This window comes from Eptatretus burgeri, chromosome 4 (genome assembly GCF_056783735.1).
Source record: "Eptatretus burgeri isolate ZD-2024b chromosome 4, Ebu_testis_v1, whole genome shotgun sequence".
Taxonomy (NCBI): Eukaryota; Metazoa; Chordata; class Myxini; order Myxiniformes; family Myxinidae; genus Eptatretus; species Eptatretus burgeri.
This window is the reverse complement of record NC_140964.1, coordinates 32,332,519-32,354,944: the sequence shown is the minus strand read 5'-3', so window position 1 is coordinate 32,354,944 and position 22,426 is coordinate 32,332,519. Positions and strand designations below refer to the sequence as shown.

The 22,426-nt window shown below is 42.1% G+C and overlaps 1 protein-coding gene across 7 annotated transcripts in view; it reads right to left on the bottom strand.

Annotated features, from left to right (window-relative positions):
* LOC147027752 (ELKS/Rab6-interacting/CAST family member 1-like) overlaps positions 1-22,426 on the bottom strand; it is a 434,885-nt gene that overhangs the window by 246,531 nt on the left and 165,928 nt on the right. For all 7 annotated transcript variants that reach the window (XM_085877321.1, XM_085877320.1, XM_085877323.1 and 4 more), the window contains 2 exons: positions 18,634-18,774; positions 2,495-2,682 (listed from right to left, as the gene is read on the bottom strand). In XM_085877321.1, the coding sequence (XP_085733447.1) occupies positions 2,495-2,682; positions 18,634-18,774 (329 nt within the window). The remainder of the gene's footprint in view (positions 1-2,494; positions 2,683-18,633; positions 18,775-22,426) is intronic.

Here is a 22,426-nt window from a genome sequence, read left to right as displayed (position 1 = left end):
GGACTTTAGTCCGGTGAGCTTATGCAATGGAGCAGTGTCCGTAGGTAAGTCAGTCTGTGAGTGAGTCTGTAAACACACACTTCCGTGTAAACACTAAACACCCAAATTGAATAAATTCTTCCTTGTCGCACACCGAACCTGTCCACCAAGTTTCGTCCGAATCCGTCCACAACTTTTTGAGATATCATGCTATCTTTAATTTTTGGCCTAAAATCCCAAAAAGTTATGGAAGGATTCAGAGGAATCTTGGTGGACAGGTAGGAAGTGTGACAACGACTAATTAATTCGGTTTTTGGTGAAGATCTGGATCTGGATCCTTGAATTTTTTTTCAGTGATTCTTCACAATTGAGAGATGGGGTCAAAATGAGAGAGACACATTTTGTATTTTAGCATCCGATGTCGAGGCAGTTAGGCTAATCGATACCTCCATTCTACGACTTCTCTTGTTCCATTTCTTTTTCATGGTTGATGCACAGGTGCTTTGCCCACTCTAATTACTACCTCCACCACCGAAGGTGGATGGAGGTTATATTTTCACCCCTGTTTGTCTGTGAGCAGGATATCTCAAAAAGTTATGGATGGATTCGATTGAAACTTGGTGGACAGGTTGGGTGTGTAAACAGGACAAATTCATTCAATTTTGGTGAAGATCTGGACCCTGATCTGGATAATAGAATTTCTTATAATCTTTGTTCTTTGTTCCTTTCACACCAAATTTCATCCAAATCCGTCCAAAATTTTTGAGATATCATGCTATATATTAGTTTCGCCCTATCTCTCAATGGTGAAGAATCACTTTAAAATGGTCAGATCCGGGTCCAGATTCAGATTCGGATTCAGATCTTCACCAAAATGGAATCAATTCTTCCTTGTTGCACACCGAACCTGTCCACCAAGTTTCGTCCGAATCCGTCCACAAATTTTTGAGATATCATGCTATATATCGTTTTTGGCCCTATCTCTCAATGGTGAAGAATCACTTTTTTAAATTCCAGTTGCCATTCCGGAACCGAATCTTCACCAAAATCTAAGCAGTTTGTCCTTGTCACACACCCAACCTGTCCATAAAATTTCATCCGAACCCGTCCACAACTTTTTGAGATATCCTGCACACAAACCGACAGACAAACAAACAGACAAATAAACAGACAGACAGAAAGGGGTGAAAACATAACCTCCTTCACCTTCAGTGGCGGAGGTAATAACCGAAGACAGGCATCAGTCTCAGTTGTTTTTGGGTCGAAACGCATATGAAACAGTTTGGGAGGCGACAAGGCCACAGGCAGCAGAATAAGGGGCACAGGGCACATCTTCAATTCCGAATTGCTACTCCTCAGCCAAACGCCCACAGGGCATTATGGTCTCGCCATTGTTCAGCAGAAATGAGTGCCAGAGGTTTCACAGTGCAATGACATGTTTGCTCGGGGCTTGCATTGTTTGTCTGTAAAACAGCAAGTTTGAGTCCTCTCGCTGTCTCTGGTTTGGAATGCGCTATAAAATAGAATGCCTCAGGGTATGGAGCTACCGCTTCCTCCTGGGATCTGTCTCACAGAGCAGGTTTAACTCTAAGGAAATTCATCAGTTGCTAAACGCCTTTCGTCTTTCATTGCTTTCAGTGAACTGAATTTGGTGAAAAGTGAACCCACCTAAACTGAGATTTGCATGCAACATCTCAAGATTACAACACAACTCGTACCTTGGATGTATCGGCCGCCAGTGCGCCTCACAGACAGCACAGTAATAAACCGATTCTGATTGTACATTAAGTTTTACATGATGGATGCATGCATGTTTCTACCGTACTTCCTTCTTCATCACAAGACCATGATCGACATACGATATAGGCAAAATGGCAAAGTTTCTTCTCTCGACAAGTGTGTTTCTCAAATCTCACTCCTCCTTCACGCAAATCTACTCCCAACTTCCGTTCCCTTTTCACTACCATCTCTAAATCTCCTGGTCTCTCTTTTCTCTGCGATGTTCCTATTCCCTTCGCTATCTCCCCCACTTGTGTAATGTGTCGATGGACCTCCAGCAATACATTTATTATAGGTGTGCAAAGCAACATTTCCTTTTTAGGTGCCCTTCAACACACCGGTCAGCAGTTCCTTTGTCTTGGCCTATTTTACTATGAATGACTGCTAGGTCTTTGCAAGCTGAAAGGAGAAGTGACAGACAAAAAAAAGAACACAACCTCATAATGGAACATAAAATTGGAAAATAGGAGGAAATGGGACAGATGAATGGAACGATGCATTACTGTCAATGAAACATTTAATATCCCTGGATGAAATTGTGGAGGTTGCTGGTATTCTGCCATCAAGATAATCGATTGCACAAAGAAAACCTCCGAGAGTAAAAAATTGTTTCATCCCACCTGTGTCCACCGAATATGAGACAATGCTGTGTCATTCCCATGTAAGAGACAGCGAGGAGTGGGGAAGTGAGGATGTGGAAGGGGCCATATACAAAGGGAGAGGGAGACTTTCTCACCTCTCCAACTCAGCGATCTTCATGTCCTTGTCATGCTTCTCTGTTTCAGTTTGCCGCAAAATGTCCAACAGCCGGTCAACTTCAGTCTGGGCACGTCCAGCTTCGTCTTTTCTCCGTCCCAGTTCTCCTTCGAGCTGCCGCACGAGCTCACTCTGCTCATTTATGCGCCCAGCTTCAGCATGTCCCTCCTGCAGGCAGCAAACGGTGCAGACCAAAACATTCGTGATAGTTGACTCAAAACAATGATTTAAAAATGGAGTAAGGCTCAATTTGCTCCTTGTGTTAAGAGTAAGAATTTATGTAAAACTTGGTTTCTGAGGGCTTCAAATGCCAGAGTTCAATTTTCAAACTTGAGACCTATTTGGCGTTCTTATATGAGTAAGTAACTCTTCATGCCTGGATTGAAGATTCAAAATCTTTAATACTGTGTTGACTTGTCCACTGTTGATAACATAATGTGAAATGTGCAATGATATCTAGTAAAGTCATTGCCATACAAGAAATGATATGTACAAGCTGTATATATATATTATATATATATATATATATATATATATATATATATATATATATATATATATATATATATATATATATATATATATATATATATATATATATATGCATACGAACAAGTGGTAGCTTACATGACAACACACCGAATAATTCCACCCCTGTTGCAGCATGGTATAAATCATTGGTCCGCAACCTGCGGCCCGCGGAGCCCTATACTGCGGCCCGCGAGGACTTTCCAATCAAAACACATTTCCATGTAGCAATTTTAAAGGGGTTTACAGAATGCCACTGCCGGCCGGCACAGTGACCTGAAAAGCCTTACACAATGCCGCTGCCGGCCACTGCCGCTTACCGCCGGGAGGAATCAAATCAATTTGCATCAATAAAAAGAATCAATAAAACTCAATAAAATGCATCAATTTTTTTCTGGCTCCCAACATCCTTGGGAGTAGTGAATGCGGCCTGTGGGATCACAAGGTTGGGGACCACTGGTATAAATCTTGAATGTCGTGTTCCTACTTAGGGATGGAGACTGGTGTTGGCTCAGTAGTTAGGGTGGTGGCTTGGGATCTTAGGGTCCTGAGTTCAAGCCCTGTCGGTCGCTGAATTAATACACACCAGGGGGTTGACTCAGCCTGTCATCCTTCCGAGGTCGGTGAAATGAGTACAAGTTCCAGTGTGTGTACTGGTACAGGGGCACTGCATCAGCGACACAGTCACGCTTCAAGAAATGATAGCTACCCTGACAGCTAAGCTGCCATACGACCACCACCACCACCACCACCACCACCGAGGGATAACTATTGTGCACAATTTTTCAAAATTACACTTTTAAAGCTGGAGATTTCAAAGTTTAGATGGGAATTTTAAGAATGCAGAATTCACTCAAATTATGTGTTCACCATGACAAAGATGGCACAAGTGGCAGTTAAGAATAGTGGAAAGCAATTTTCCTCCGAATACGTTATGAATTATGCGGAATTCCTTGATCAAATAGTAAACTTGAAGGGCACTCGGTAGAGCGCATACCTCCGCCACGCAATGTCTAATCCAGTAGAACATGTCGGGCACAATAAATATTTGAAATACCACGCTATATATCGTGTTTGGCCCCATCACTCAATGGTAAAAATCACTTAGAGATTAAATAATTCTCGTATCTGGATCCGGGTTCAGATCTTCACCAAAATCGAATAGATTCGTCCTTGTCACACACCAACCTGTCCACCAAGTTTCGTGTGAATTCATCCATAACCGTTTGAGACATTGTGCTATCATTTTTGGCCCCATCTCTCATTGGTGAAGAATCACTTAAAAATTCTAGTATCTGGATCCGGATTTGGATCTTCACCAAAATTATGCTTTGCTGTCCTTGGTTAGTCGTCTACATACACAAAAAAATTCATAACAATTGCTTGAAAACTGTGGCCAAAAATCGTATGACAGAAAGACAGACAAACAAACGCTACAGACCATCATACTTGGCGAAAACAATTTTCGCCAAGTAACAAAGTCAACCGACCAATACACGAGCAAATCTTTGATTTTGCGAGCACAGACAGACAGAATAACAGACATGACCAACCAATATACTTGAAAAATCTTTCATTTTTGCAAGTAACAAGCAAACAAGAATGATGTTGTGTATATCATGATATGAGCGAAATCCATCAAACAAATATGACCTTAAAAATAATTGCTGGTTGAATTAAATGATCAAATATGCTAATTCTTACATCACAAGTTAATCGGCTGAAAATTAACGATTTTAGAAATTCGGCTTATTTTGACCTCAAAAATAATTGGTGTAAAATTCAGTTACATGATATGCAAATCCACTGTAAATTTCTGGCCAATCGGATGGAAATTGAGAATTTTCGAAATTTTGCCTTTGTCAACATTTTCGCCTATGTTGACCTCAAAAATACTTTTTCGTTGAATTCAGTGACCTGATATGCAAATCGTCTTCAAATTTCAAGTCATTCAGATGAAAATTAGGGATTTTAGAACTCTCACCTAAGTTGTTGACATTTGGCCTTCGTTGAACTGAAAATAATTGGTGGTTGAATTTAATGAACAAATATGCAACTCATCAAATTTCAAGTCAATCGGATGAAAATTGACAATTTTAGAAAGTTGGCCTTAATTGACCTTTTGGCCTAAGTTGACCCTCAAAATAATTGATGGTTCAATTCAGTAACCTGATATGAAAATCATGTTCAAATTTCTCATCAATCGGATGAAAAATGAAGATTTTAGAAATTTAACAAAGTTGTTGACCTTTGGCCTTTGTTGACCACAAAAACAATATGCTTCTTGCTAATGACGAACTCTACGATGTGGTGAAGTTTCGTGAAGATTGGTTTAAAATTGTGACCTGTAGGCAATTGACAAACAGACAAACAACCAGTGTAATGCAAAAGACCAACCAATATACTTGAAAAACTTTCGATTTTGCATGAAACAAACAGAGAGATAGGGATGAAAACATAACTTCCTTCACCTTCGGTGGCGGAGGTATGGACAATGTGGAGAGGAGAAAAGAAAAATTGAAAAAGAAGAATAAGGAGAGGAGAAAGAAATGTTGCTGATGTTAAGAAACAGTGTATATAAATAGAAATGCACTATCATACGTAAGGGCCACCTGGTTTTTGTGGCTCGTTTTAACAAGCAGGCATTTTGTGGAAATACCCGGCACGTTTACGGGCACCAGGCCCTGGCAGTGTCCGCACAGCGAGCTTTTTCAGTGGCGCCAAAGGACTCCACGTGTTTGCAATTAATGCTTGCTCCCACTGGTGCCCACACATAAAAGCCCCGATTCCAGGTGTTTTCACTGCTGACCAGCGCCGTGCGGGTTCCCGGCGTTGCGCACGCAATAACCCCACGGAGCTGCGGGTTACCATAGAGCTCGCAATTACTTTAATCTTACGGGGCTAACTCTAATGCAAGCCACTTGGGCAGGGCTTTGGGCAAACAAGGAATAAATCTAAGGGTTTTATGCTGGATGCATCATATAAGTCGCGTGGGCGACATCAAAGGCTCAGATTTATAGAGCACGCTTCGTACCGACGACGTTTAAAATGTTCCAGAAAGAAGAGTCGTTCATTCAAATTTACCTTACTGAAATCCACGTGAGACACAAAGGAGCTGTGTAAGGTTTTGGGATGGAAGTTTTTTTGCCTTCTTAAATGAGTAAAAAAACAGCATTCCACTTCCTCATATCAATAGAGAATCAACATTTCAGGATGTCAGTCTGAGATTAATAAACTCGTCGAATGAGGCTCGTACATTCATGCAATTCACTTCGTCAGGTCAAGCAGCTCAATTTTGATATTTCTAAGTTATTTACTTCAATCACGTCGAGTACTTAGACATGGGACTGGTGGAATAGCTTTGAGCTATCTTGTCTGTTTTTCATTCCGGACACAAAAAGATCAGCAAACTGGTGATTCACAGGAAGGCAGTTGCATCAAATAGAGCAAGCGGTGCTTGTAGAAGAAGACGAGAAGCTGGCTGCCACACCCGCTCTCGTTTTTGAGTTGATATTAAATAAGTTGTAGCATCTTTCAAAAAGGGTTGGCCAGAGTGTGCCGGGACCTAACTCAATTCCAAATTACTGGCTCGACTATCACTTGAAACAAAAAAAAAGCAATGGTAAACCACCAATTGTAATCCTTGCCAAAACAGCTACGCTGCTAACCTCTTCCTACAGAAAGCTCTAGAACCTGGCTGATCATTGACTTTGAGAAGACAAAAAAATGAAAGCTAATGAGAAGTGCAGCACGAGTAGCAAATACTGTTCCACTACCGTTTCCATCACATTAATGCAGGATATTAACGAGGCTTACTGAGGATCAAAAGAGATTTAGAACAGTAAGAATGTAGATTATTGAGATTATATGGGAAAATGGAATATAATGGAATCTTTGATTCCACTTTGAGTTATTGCAAAGTGAAGCACAACTCCATATAATAGGTAGATATAAAAAGCATCCTTTCTCATTTGATGTCGCCGTTCCAGAAAATTTGTGGGAACATGAACCAAAAGTAATCACTGAAAACATAGAACCTATTGCTCACGTACGAACTAATGATCCCATCGAGCGTGAACATCGAAAACAAAGCATTGCGAGCAGATATCATATTTAGGTAGAAAAAAAAACAAAAAAGAGAAGAAGGCATTGATTATTGAGGTGTTGATACCAGTGATTTTGGACTAAATGATGTAGAAATCAAGAAAATGACCAAACACCAACACCTCAAGAATGAAGTGAGAAGATCCTGGAAGCTGAAGAATGCCAAAGTTGTACCAGTGATAGCTGGACCTACAGGATTGATGACAAAGAAACTCACAGATATATTAAACATAGGGGCAATTCCCCTGGGTGCTCACCTGGGAAAGGCTGGATAAGATAACAAGGCAACCACTGATAGGCATGGATGACCCACAAAATATATAATGAAGGAAAAAGTAAATACCTTTGGATACCTTTTTAATGCCATGAACAACCCTTGGTATATCACAGGTGATAAAGGTTGTGGTGAAGTTTCATCGAAATTGTGTGTGTGGTTTCAGAAAAGAAAGCAAATACATATTTTTGGGGGCAACCCCCCCCCCTTTCGGTAGAACTCCTTCGACCCCAATTTTTTTTAATGTCGTGAACAAACTTTGGTACATCACGGGTAGTGAAGATGGTGGTTAAGTTTCATCGGAATTGTATGTGTAGTTTTGGAGAAGAAAGGAAATACGGTAGATATTTTGGGGGCAAACCCTCTTAAAGCAGATTTTTCTAATGCAATGAACAAACTTAGGAACGTCATGGTGGATGAAGGTTGGCGTGAAGTTTCATCAGAATTGTGTGCATCATTTAAAAAGAAAGCAAATCCCTCTTTGGGGAGGCAACCCACTCCTCCCCCACCCCCCCCCCGTAAACTCCCTCTGCAGACACCTTCAGACCCCGTTTTCTTAATGCCATCACGGGTGATGAAAGTTGTGGTCAAATTTAATTTTAATCGTATGTGTAGTTTCTGAGAAGAATTTGCAAGTATTTGTGAAAGGACGGACGACGCGCCATCCCATAAGCTCCCCGGAACTACTTTACAGGTGAGATAAAAACCATCCCTGGGAATATTATAACAAACAAACTACAGTTGGAAGCTGTCCGGGGCTCAGTGACGATCCTGAAGAGAGTCCTCAGCACAAAAATTGAGAACAGAAAACTTCACAGCTTGGTCCATGAATTGTGACCCCTTACTGAAATGAAGGTGGATGCTTTGAGCCTGCCCTGGGAGGACTCCATTCCACATTCTGAAACTCGCATATGGAGATACCAATCAACGACACACACACACACACACACACACACACACACACACACACACACACACACACACACACACACACACACACACACACACACACACACACACACACACACCAAGTAAGTCTTTGTTTCACCACCTGATAAACCCACAATACATCTGGAGAGAGAGAAGGCAACAACAGCAACTCACAAATATGTGCACGCACACACGAACACACCTGATCGGTATCTGTTTCACCTCCCGACACCCACCACGCGTGGAGATCTCACACACACATACACACACACACACACACACACACACACACACTTATTAGTATGGATTTATATTAATATTTTGGAATGTAAACAAATCGCCCAAAATGGAAACAACAAACTGCGTATGGAATTGCTCCCAAAAAAAGGACCCTGTGAACTGTGCAGTCATGGATTGCAAAAGGACAGGTTGTGAAGCACGGCGTTTCACTCAATGAATTTACACTTTCTGCACATTCCATAAATTTTTTCTTCACTCAATATAATCATCCGAACAGCAGAAAAAGTTAAGTTTAATGCTTTGCTTAAATAAGTACACTTAGTTATAAAAATCGCTAATTTTATTTGTTAAAATTTTCAGATTTCACTCCAGATTTCGACACTTACTTTGTTCACGAGATCCGAGTCTCAAATCCGACATAATATTTCAATTATATACTTTAATGAGTCCATGAGAGTAGATTGTGTTTCCAAATCAAGGCATGCTTGAATGGAACGAACAAAATGGTGGCTGCAGACTCCAGCAACCACAGAGGGTTGACCAAGATGGCGTGCCACCATCTTGGGAAAGCATATTTTGTTTTTTTTTGCAACGAGCACCCCCTAAATTATCTTCAAAAGGGGTGTTTTAATGAACCCAAACACCAAATTTTAACTCTTGCACTTCCTTGAAGTTTTCTTAGTATGTATGCAAAGTTTCAGGCTGCTTGGTTTTATAGTTTTGGAGTTATGGAGCAGACATACTGACACACTGACACATTGAAACACACACACATTGCCTTTTATTAGTTTCGATGCTATCCTATAGGGCTCACAGGATAGCCGAGAGGCATATGCATTCACCTCTGAGATGTCTAAGCAGAGATTTGAATCTCAGCCAGCTATGAACTGTCATCCTAGGTGTTTTGCAAGCGGGGCGAGGTATCAATGTTCAGTGTGTGTACTTGTCGTCCCTCAGATGGATGTTAAAGTAGATGTTGTGTCTGCCGGCATTAATTAGTGGACGTAAAATATCCCATGGCACCTTTCACCAAGAAGAGGTGGGCTATTGACTGCATCTTGAATAAGTTACAACTTCCTGCTCCAACATAAACGAGGAACTGCATCAGCAGCACTGTCACACTCCGAGCAAACCAGCAGCCATGTGCTGTCCAGAAAATAACAGAAAAAAAGAGAATCATATGCAAGTCCTCATCTCACTTGATTTCCAAACCTGAATAAAACAAACTCAGGTCAGGTCAGGTATGGGAGCATGTGCCAGAACAGCGCGTCGCTGCGTCCACTTTCCGCCGGTACTCTAGGGGCCTCTGTCTGGCCATCCCCCAGGCAGATGCCAGGCCCAGCCCCATCTCCTTGAGATGATGGTCAACCTGCTGCAATCACGAGGCATGTGGTCGGCCCACTGGCCTCCTCCACTCATGAGACTCCCTCGCTGACAGAATCTGATGAGCAGGATCAGCATCAGGAAAACGAGCCACATGTCCATACAGCCGCAACTGACGCTCACGGACTATGCAGGTAACAAATCTCATCCGAGTCTCTCTCAGCAACCGCTCGTTGGATACAAAATCCGACCAGCGATAGCCAAGGATTCTCCAAAGAGACCTGGTACCAAAGGAATTAAGTCTCCGTCTCAGATCCTTGGTCAGAGTCCAAGTCTCGCATCCATAGAGCAAGACTGGAAGTACCAAGGACCTGAAGACTCGGACTTTCGTCCTCCCGCACAGATACCGGCAGCGCCACACCCCATGATCCAGTGAATCCATGACTCCCCAGGCCCGACCCAGACGTCTATTGACCTCTGACCGTAAACAACCAACCATAAAACAAACTAACATCCTGTTTCTCTATAGGCAGCACATTGCTTCAAAGAATGTGCCATACTTGAAATAGGATGGTAAGCTGCCTGCTGCATCTACTAGCATTTGTTTATAGACGTAAAACACTCCATCATGCCTTTTTTTAAAAAGAGAAAACAACATACCCATCAGAGATGGGGAATCCCCCGCCATTGAAAAAGAAAAAAATTTAGGGCCTATTTCGCGATAATGCCATTTTTCAAGATGGCTGCCTGGTGGCCATATTTGATGTTCGACATGGCCGAAATTCAATAGCAACCTACTTGGTTCCGTTACCGACATTTCCAGCAAGTTTCATCAGAAAAGAAAAAAATTAGAGCCTATATCGCAATAACGTCGTTTTTTTCAACATGGCTGCCTGGTGGCCATATTGGATGTCCGAGCAGGCCAAAACCATGTTGGAAAAAGTTCCCCAGGGGTGAGGAACGTAGTAACCAAAATAATTGAAATGAGATAAGTGGTTTTCCATTTGTTACAAAAAACATTTTTTTCAAGATGGCCGCCTCAGTCGGCCATCTTGGATCCGGCCATGCCCAAAATCAATGGGGTTCTTCCATTTCAGATGGTACATGTGTGACCCAAATTTCAAATCGATATGGCAAACAGTTTATGAGTTATCGCACTCACAGCTATAAATGTTGACGCCCGGACGGACGGACGGACGACCTGGGTGACAACAATATCCCCTTTCCGCCACGTGGCGGAGGATAAAAAGGGTCGGCCGCTGTGTGTCCATGGCAAATTTCAAAACTCCTCTCCTGATCTACTGGGGGCACTGCATTAGTGGAATAACCATGCCCCCAGAAATTATACAACCAGCATATTATATGATATAGCAGAAACTCCACACTACAGCTAGTATTTATTTTAATTTAAAACACTCCAAGTGCGATGGTAAAAACTGTGCTTTGCCACACAAAACCACGCTGTTCCGCCAAACAGGGAAGAGCAAAACCCCCGCAACCCTCCCAGCGGAAATGAAACAACATGTGGGCAGAACTTAAATACGCACGAAGAAAAACATGAAGATGCATGAGGCAAGACACAAGTGGAACATAAATATACATTTTACATTCAAACTTAGTTACATCACACTCCTCACCTGGTTTTTATATAAACCACTAAGACAATTGATTGAGTCAAGAGAATTACGTGAAATGAGAACTTGGAAAGCCACATTGGGTCAAAACATTATCAAAGTGTTGTTGAACATTATCAAAAATGTTTCATATTTGTCAAAAATGAAATAAACGGACAACATAGTATATCATATACAGTCACCAAATTCATGGACCAGACTATGGCAAAGGGATAGGGACATAGTGGAAAATAACATGAGAATATGAAATTCACAATCGATAGAACACAATGAAGGAATTCACTCTTCCTCCACTGATATAAGCAGTTTGACCTCAGTTACAGGTCGCAGGTAGATATGGGGTTTGCCGTCCTTCCAGGTGTGGATTCGCACTTTTCAAACCCGACCATCTGCATTGGGCAATGTCTCAATCATGCATCCAGAGAGCCAGTCGTTCCTGTGCACATCCGTCTTCAGTAGAACAATATCACTGACACAAAGGTTGCGTTTCTTGACTTGTCACCACGTAAGGGGCTGCATAATCAAGAGATATTCTTTGCACCATTGTGACCACAAGGTATTTGCCAAATAGTGTACACATCACAACTGATAGCCGAAGATGTCTGTAGGACGAACGAAATCACCTGGTGGTGCACGAAGAAGCATTGGCCTCATGGTAAGTAGTGCTGCTGGTGTCAAGATTTCTGGCACATCTGGATCTGTAGACACCGATACAAGTGGATGAGCGTTGACAAAAGCGCATACCTCCACCAGGAAGGTAATAAAGAGCTTGTGGGTTTGAGAAACTTTTGTCTCCAAGACAATTGCGTCTAGGATTCTACAACAGGCATCGATCATTCGTTTTCACACTCCACCCAGATGCGACGTGTGGGTGGTGGAGGGAGTTGAACCTTCACTCAACTTTGTTGTCCGTCAAGTAACTGTTGCTAAACGTTTTGTCCATTTCCTTCAGGGCATCATTTGGCACATTTTGAGCCCTGACAAAGTTGCTTTCACAGTCTGAAAGTGAGGTTTTTCACAGGCCCACGGATAACGACGAAGCGGTGTGATGCACAGATAAACGATGATGCAGTCATCTCCCCAATGACTGAAATGTGCACTGCTCTTGTTGACCTACAGGTAAATAATACGGCACAGAATTTTCCAGAGGACACGCTGCCCCTGGTACGATGGGTGAGAACCTTCCACGGTCCAAAACCATCAAGGCCAACGTAAGTATAGGTAGCAGAAGGTAGGAGTCGTTAAGGAGGAAGATCAGCCATTTGCTGCTGCACACATTTCCCTCAGAGCTTACCACACATGACACGTGACACGCTTGTTCAATATACCATCAATGAGAAGTTTTGCTGTCAACAATCCAATATCCACTGGACCAAATAGCACCACTTGTGGTGAAGTGTCTTCCCTGATGATTAATTTGATCATGATAATGACGTACAACGAGGGTCATAATGTGATGCTGTTTAGGTAGTTTGACTGGATGTCACTCATTGTCACTTAGATCTGCTCGGTCAAGTCTACCACCAATTCTTATAATTCCTTTATTATCGAAGTCAAGATTTAATTTGTGCAGGGTGCTGGACCTGTCCACTTGCTTGCCGTTAGTGAGGTTGCAAATGACCGAGGCACAAGACTCACAATGAATGTTGCCAATTATGATCATTGTGGCCTCCTCCATCAGATGAACTGGAAGTTGTCGGTGGTCATGTCGACCATTGTGGTTGTCTGGCTTTCTCTTTTGCATGAACAAGCGAATGAAGTGAACCAACAAAGCAACACCTTTGATCGCAGACTTCCACTTCGACAAACATGTGAAACATTGTGTTCCAATGAACATTTGTGCTTAGTAGCTAATATGGCCATGGAACGAAACTCTGGATTACGAATAAACTACAGCAGGCAAAGTTGTCCGAGGACCAGAAACAGCAAAGAGTCACTGTCTGTCAAGACATTATCGAGCGCATCGAGGACGATCCAGACCTGCTCGGGAGAGTCATTACTGGCGATGAATCGTGGATATTTGAATACGATCCCGAGACCAAACGGCAGAGTCGTCAGTGGAAAAGTCCGGCATCACCAAGACCAAAGAAAGCAAGGATGTCGAAGTCGAAGGTCAAGGTGATGCTCATTGCGTTTTTTGACATCAAGGGCATCGTTCACTTCGAGTTTCTACCACAGGGTCAAACAGTGAATCAATACGTGTATAAGGAGATCCTCCGGCACCTCATGAGATCAATCAGGGACAAGAGGAGGGATCTGTGGGAGAACAATGCCTGGGTGCTGCACCATGACAACACCCCTGCTCACAGTGCCCTGAGTATCCGACAGTTTATGGTGGAGAGGTACGTGCCAACTTCGGAGCAACGCCAGTATTCGCCAGACTTGGCCCCTTGTGATTTTTTTCGATTTCCCAAGGTCAAGGGCGGTGATCAAGCTGACCCTATTTCCTGATTTGGAGGTCATCAAAAGGGCCGTGACGACAGAGCTCCGGAGGATTCCAGAAGAGGCCTTGTGGGATGCATCGAAGCGTGGAAGAAGAGGATGGACAAGTGTGTGAGACTGGAGGGAAACTATTTTGAAGGGGACAAGCTGTGATTTCAATATATTTTTTGGAATAAAATTTCTGTGAAGTCAGTCCCGTTACTTTTTAGACGGACCTCGTATATATACATATATTTTATTGAATATATACGTATAAATATACATATATATATAATTGTGTATACATATAATTGTATATATATAATCGTATATATATATATATATATATATATATATATATAAATATAAATACATATATATAAATATAAATACATATATATATATATATATATATATGTACACATATACATACATACATATATATATATATATACATACAGTATATATATATATATATATATATATATATATATATATATATATATATATATATATATATATATATATATATAAATATATATATATAAATATAAATACATATATATATATATAAATATATATACATATATATATATATACACATATATACTACCCATCAAATGATGTCTCTCCACTCGATACTCGATGATTGGGTTGCTGGATGGACAATTTCTGTACAATCATGAAATGGTAAGTGATGCGCCAAGTAGATAGTTCTGTGACTTGCACGGTATATTGCTTCAAAGCATAAAACAACAATATATGGTGCATTTCCACTGAGCAGTGAGTGAACAGGTATTTTTAGTCAGACAGTGGTAAATTCACCTGGAGGGGAAAATGGTACATTTCTCCGAGTGTTTTCACATTTCCTCAGCAACAAGTGAAAGTGTGTCTTCCAGAGTGAAACCTTCCTGGTTTTTTTCTTTTGTCACCATTATTCGGCTAACATTCCCATAAATCAGATGCAAATGAAAACTCAACTGCAAGTTTTAAATTGAAATTCAAACGCAACAATTATTATTATAATTATAAATGTCGGTGAAACTTTTCAACACGATACATCATGCAACCTGCTTGCGATAATACGACCAATTGCTTCATCAATTGACTGACATCTTGTGGCATAAAAACGCTATAGCTTGAAGGAAATCATCGTACGTAGATAATATAATATTTATTATATTGTGAACATTTCCAACAATGTGGTTTTAAAAATCTGAACACAACACATACCCATCGATGCATTATTTTTGCATAACACACAAAGTTCCTTTATTAATAATTGAGAGGAGTTTGTAAAGAAAAATTACTTTTGTAACTCTGGCAGTTACTCTCATTTGGACTTGGCAGAGTACATTTATGGCTAAGTGGGTGTTGCATCCTGTTACATCCAGACTTGCTGTCGAAATAACCAAGCTTCAGCCAAGCAGGGTGAAAGGGCAGGGTGGAATAGCCGGGTGGGCGGTGGGATTGTTTTCCCAATAACACCTGTTCGTAAAACGCCGCAATGAGAGAGTCCAGGTGCTTTTTGGGGAGTGGGTGGCGTTAAGACTTGGAATTGATCATGCATTATCCAAACCGTGTGAAGTTTCAAGTAAACCTTGTGAGTAATTTACCACAACAACAAAAAAGTGGGAAATACAAAGAAAACCATTGTATGATGAGGCAGAATCATCGATTTTAGTTTGTTTTGCTTTCGAGAACAGGCGCTGGCCATTTCTGAAAAGCTGGTGGCAATTTCAAAAGAAGAGGGAAAAATGCACTTTCACAGCAGATACAAGTACACCGCAATAATTGCAGCATAACAGCAACGAACACAAAATAAAGGCCGGGAAGCTGCATTCCAACACAGATTACTATCATTTATCCTGGACACTTTGATGGGTCGGGTCCGGTCAGGCTTTCCGTCTCTCTGTTGCCCTGCCGCCTGGCCACGCCGCCCTTGGGCGGCTCTCCTTTGATCTGGCAGCACGGGCCACTCGGCGTGATTGACCGGAGTGGAGGGGCCATGCGAGCCCGTATCTCTGCGGCTGGCGATCAGCCACTGCCGGTACTACTTTCTACAAGATTGTTGCTTCCCCACTGCTATCCCACCCCTTCCTTTAACCCTCTGGCTGCTGGGATGCCCTCGTGTAACCGGAGCCCTGAACTTTCTGCCGTCAACGTCACATTCGTCATGGCTAAATTACACCAGCGTGTTGATCCTGCGCAGCTCAAAGGGTTTTCTTTCCAATGCGTTTGAATTTTTTCACCTAAAATTGCTTCCCTTGAAGGGTTGATGCTTATAATTTTCCTGCCATGTATCACGTTATCGGGTTTTATGCACGATAGGGACCGGACAATGTTTATCTGTTATAACTTCGCCGCGGCCACATGGGTAGCATCCATCGTCACTTGCATGAGTATCGGCTGTTTAAAAAATCCACTTCGTAGAGCCAAAACTGCAGAAACCTAACTGATGCAAGCACAATGGAGTTCAAAGTTCAAACAATCCAAATACTTCAACACAAAACAGGAAAACTTCCCCCCGACAATGGGTGCAATTTACATTAAGAACTCAATAACTTGAGCTTTTATGGAGATTTGAATTTGTGTTTCAAGTTGTCGATGAAACACCAGCAAAGCACAGAGCACCAGCAAAACGAGAGAGCTCATAGAACACCTTACCCCATGCAGTGATCAGGTGTATAATTCCATTGAAATAAAATAATGATTTTAAAGGTCGTATTAAAAAAAATTCCAGAATTTTAGCGCCGTTGATGCGGTGTTTTATACACCACCTTATTTGACATATGCCTGGTGCTGGCTTAATGGTGGGCTTTGGATCCTAGGGTCCTGAGTTCAAATCCCCTCAGCTGTTGAATTAATACCAGGTGGGGTTAACTGGGCCTGTCATCCTTCCAAGGTGGGCAAAATGAATGCCAACATGCTGGTATACTGTGTCGGAGTGGCAACCCGTCCAGGATTGTGCCTAATAGCCAAGGAGACTGCTTAAGCATCACCAACGCTCTACACAGAATATGGTCCCAATATTCTCCTCTCCTCCTTATTTGAGATGGTCAAGCACTGAATAACTGGAGGTTTTTGGAAGCGATAGGAAGGTGATTTGGGTTCTACGGTGTTCAAATATATAATTAAATTGAAATAAAATAAAGATTGTAAAGGTCGTTTAAAAAAATTAATCCCAGAAGTTTACCGCCGTTGATGAGGTGCCTTTTACACCACCTTATTTAACACATTACATGAGTTGTTCGTGCCTGTTGTTTGTGTCCTTTATGACGCCCTTAAAAGCAGTAAGTTTCCTGTTTGGAATGATTTCAATTTTGACTGCCAGACAGGCAGACAGTGTAGAAAAAAAAGATCTCATTCCTCTGTTTGCATGTGCGATCGGGACAAATTCAGAGCCAAAACACTGCCAAACTACAGGTTCATCTTCCGTGTTCAAAATATAACATTCAATTGAAATTGAGTTGTTCCTTGATCATAAACTGACATTTGTGGACAGAGAGACAGACAGAAGTGAACCAATTATTTAATCCCGCTTTTTGCTTCATGTAGACGGGGTAATAAACAGGAATAATCAGAAAAAGAAACCAAAGGTGATAATAATTTACCATCGTGTGGATAAGCTGATTTGCTATCAATTGCGGTTGGTTATCGATTTTGCTTGAACTGCGATATTCTTGCAATCTCCCAACAGTAACTTGTCGAATTCCTTCGTCGTTGAGAATAACTTTGTTTGCAATTTTAAAAATTTGAAAATATACAATGTTATAACTTCATGGGTTACTGGTACTCGGCAAGAGCAAAACATATACAGTCAGTCTATTATATAGAGCTGATCCAACATTTTCAAGAATCATTCACTTTGTTGCTTATTATCAAAAACAGCGCATATTATTTATATTCATTTATACTCTGATTTTAAAAGCTGGGAATAAAAACTGGGAGCAGAATGGCCAATTTTTGGGGGTCTAGTGGATTTGGCAGGTCTGACATTTAACCAGACAGTGAGGCCTACAAAATTCAGCAGCATTTCCCGAAACGATTTTCTAGCGGCTGTTTCAGTCAAGTGCTGTAAGTAAAATTGATACAAAGAAACAAATGAAGAAGTCACAAGGTAATCAAACCCAAAGCTTTGACAGAATGGATAATAAAATAACAAGGGATAAAAATCACAGGAGAGCTGTTTAGCTAGAGGTGATAAAATTCCGAGTAACATGGCGACCATTCTCACTTCCCAAGCTTTTGGCACGTGAGCACCCTCAATTTTGCATTGAAGAGCCAGCCTGGCATCGACTTATGGGATCACGTGTTGGCCAAATCAGGCCAAAGTCTTGTTGTTAAATGAAAGCATCTCACTCCCAGAATTTGGCTGTTGAACTCTACTGCACATCAAGTTAGATATCCTACTCCCAGTCGATGATGCACACCTTGTGTCAGTGTTTCAATCCAAGAATAAAATAATGTCAATCATTACGGATGGGTCCCTTGATCAAATTACGGATCAGAGAAAGGGTAAGAAATTAGAGGTTAACAAATGGGATGAGGGGTAACCAGTTAAGAGAGTTTGATTGAAGGTGAACGTCGTGCACTTGGTTCTTATAAATAAGAGTTGTAGAGGTTAGAGGTTATACGATTAAGAGGGATGAAATTCTACTCCACCTTGCGAAGTTGTGTATCAAGTTTGTTACATTCCTCCTTCTTCTGTTCAAGTGCAATTTCCAGAGCCTTGAGTCGTGAGTCTTTCTTTAATCTGGAGGAAGCCAGACTAGAAGCATGCTCCTTCAGGTCCAGTACAGTTGCCTGATGGGGTGGAAGATGAGAGGTTGCGCAGTAAAGTATTGCCACAGTGAGGATGAGTTGACAATCATTAATCAAACAGCTGTGGTGTCTTATTGTTTCAAATGCTCGGATTTGCATGAAAGACATTTACTCAGAGGATGTATATTACGAAGAAATCTACATGCTGACATGATCTGCAAAATGTTGGAAGATTATATAAATAATATTTCTGAAATTAGAAAGAAAGTTGATTTCTGAGCTTAAGAAAGTTTTAAACAGGTGGAAGGATTTTAGGCTACGAGCATTTTCGTAGGTGTCATTTTAGTCGCCATGACTCGTTACCGCGAGAACATTAATATTCAATATGTGGACTGGCACCCCAAGTGGAACAGATCAGGAAGGGCAGACAGATTACAATCTTCCTCAAGGTCATCAAGGAGTCCGCTTGGTGTTGTTATTTTATAGAATTGACGATCCATTGTTAATTCTTCTGGAATAGCTTGTTTTGCTTTTACCGTAGATTAGAATCCACATCGTTAAATAACGTTGCCTTCGTACAGCTTTCAATCCATCAATCTCTAAAACACCAGTCCAGCGCCTTCACCGCTATCCCAACGCTACACCTGCAATCCTAAATGATGACAAAAAGTTTCTCACGAGGCCGCCGAGTGAGGAGTAATTATTCGCATCAAGATGACCAAAATGATAGTGTCCACGGTTTTATTTCGCACGTGGCTGGAAAGAAACTCATCTGCACTGGTTTGCGCCAAACCAGTAATCCTTCAGAAAACTATGCCTGCGGCCAAACCCCGAATCTCACATGTTTTGTGTACACCATACAGTCATGGAGACACGCCAGCACATGCAGCTGTACACAGCACCTGCGAGTACATTGCAAGTGCACGGGGCAGCCGTCAGCTAAACACGTACATATCAACAGCGATGATGCAAGAATGCTGCATTACAACTGAACTTGGACGCAATTTAGAGTGAACTCACTTGTCTGCAAGTTGGATCAGGACGGCAGACTGCCATTTCATAGGATACACGTGATATCTGAATGTTGGCAAAAACTCTGGGCAGCAGCAAGGAGTAATGAAAATCAGAACGTTTGTCAAGCCGAGTTAGCTCATTTTTCGCACGCGGTTAGATTTCCAACTCCACAAGGCAGACTCCAAATAAAATCGCCTGCAGCGATAGATACTCCGCAGAAAAATGCACAGGTGTATATTTACCTTTTCCATTGTCGAAAACTAACAATTTTCGTCCGCGGCTGTGTCGACTGCTTTGAAACAGAGCTCTCTCATTGAGTTTCAAACGATTGGATTTATAGAAATGAAAAAGTCTCTTTCTGGTGCAGCCATTTTCCAGTTTGTGCAGCCAGGGTTTCTTGTTGTTAAGCTTCCCAGCATCAATTTCCCCACGGGAGAGCTTTGTTGTAACTGCAACTACCACACCGGCATTTTACGGATGCACCCCGTTGTACAAGTGGGAAATATAATGGGAGCTGAGCCGATGTGGATCACGAGCCAGGCAAGTGGCTTCTGGCACACACTGGGGATCAAAATTACATTCTATAACTGCCTTGTCATTGCCAAGGACTCTTGAACTCCAACCGCAATCGTACATCAAGCGTTTCCAAAGCTCGAGTCAGCTTTGGTGATGCTGGTAGAACTTAGTGACACAAAGATTGAAATTCACAATCGCATGAAGCAGTTGTCCATTTAATGATATGCGGCATGGCCTTGAGTAGAATAGGCTAACGCTGCAGAGATACAGGACTGAGCTCTCATTCAAATACCATCTATATCTCGCTGCTTCAAATACAAAATACTTGTAACCTCATCCTCATCGATCTATGATGTGGGTTGGGCTGTAAGAGAGACTCGAGGTATGCACACTCGCTTCTAAGCTGTCTAGCCTAGGTTAAAATGTCAGCCCAACTGTAAGCCCAACTTAAAATGTCAGCCCTGGTGCTTCGCATTCAAAGCGTGGCATCACCGTGCGCGCCGTCCATCAGATGGACATTAAAGTGGCTGTCCCATCTGTCAACATTAGTTGATAGACATTAAAGATCCGACAGTGTCCTTCACAAAGAGTCTGCGAGCTATTGCCAGCACCCTGGCAAAATTCCAAATTCCTGCTCTAACCTTCAGAGGGCACTGCATCAGCAGCACAGCTGCACCCCAGCAAATGATGCTAACTACAACCATGTGCTGCATACGAAACAAGAAGAGGAGATTAACTGGGTTGGCCTGTTTGGTGTTTCTATCTCAGCATAAATCTTTTGACTCTGGAATCGCAGGCTCAAACGCCTTCCTTGTTAACCTTTCACAATCAAGTCTTATGGCTTGCCTTTACTCTTTTGAAATTCTTTTATCCTGCCTGTTGAATCACCTCATTGAATGCCGTAGCCTGCTTTGCCCCCCAAGGATTCAAGACAACAATTCAACGACATCTCATGTCGTCTTCCATATCCCAAACAAAACCCTTTAACCCTCCCTTATATATCAGTTCTCACCACTCTTACCAGGACGTTATCATCTTTCCTTCTGTCTCTGTCTCCCCCTCCCCCCCCCCAACCCCTTCTCATCTGTTCATCTACCTAGTTGTCTGTCTCTATCCGAATATTTCCCCACTTGCAGGCAAAAGGATAGTGCCGAGGTTGTGTGCTTGCCTTCGAGCTGTATACTCTGTGTGCGGTTCCCGACCTGACTATAAACTGTCATCCTGGTGCTTAACAGACAGGGTGTTGCATCGATTAGTTTGCAGTCCTTCAGAGGGTTGTTAATCTGGACATCCTGTATGCTCGCTTTCGCTGAGTGAACATTAAGGATCCCACAGTAAAAGAGTAAGGCATTGTGTGACAACACTCTGGCCAAATTCCAAATTCCTGCTCTCATGTGCAAGGGCACTGTGTCAGCGGCACAGCCACACTCCAGTGATCATGCAAACAACATGTCAGATTCATAGTTGAACCCCTGTTTAATATGCATTTGCTTGAATACCCTTCAAGTCTCCATCACTTTGCTCTTCATGAGCTTGGATTGGGTATTTTTCAAAAAATTCCATATCCCGTGTTGATTTTCCCATCGCATACTTAAGTACAAGTAAGATATGTAACTGGGAAGGCAATGGCAAACCACCCCGTATAACCCTTGCCAAGAAACTGCTTTGGCAGTAGTGAACCTGCCTTCAGGCAGAACACCAGAATATGGATACGAATCAATGCCCAGTTTGCCTCATCATCAGAGTGTGAGCCCCGTAGATGATGCTTGTGTGCTCTGCAAGTGAACCAAGTGCAGAGGCAACAATATGAGCTCAGCTCTTCACCTCAATAACATATGGTCTCCACAATGGCAGGTTCCGGTTACCAATCGCAGGTTCCCTTTCCAACACGCAGACTACCCAGCTATTCGTTTACACCTGGCTCTTGCACTCCCTGTTGTGATTGGGGGCCAATAAGAAACTACCTGCTGGGTACAACCCTGCTGGTGATACTCGGGTTACTCTGACCCTGGCATTTCTCGCAGCAAGTATTGTGACCTGTGTATGCTGCTGTGCACGGGACAAGCCAGCAGGAAATCCTTGCACTTATGAGAACCGAATGGAGCTGACAGGTGTGAAACATCTTCATAGGCAGCAGACCTGCGTGTCTTGGTTGTGAAATTTA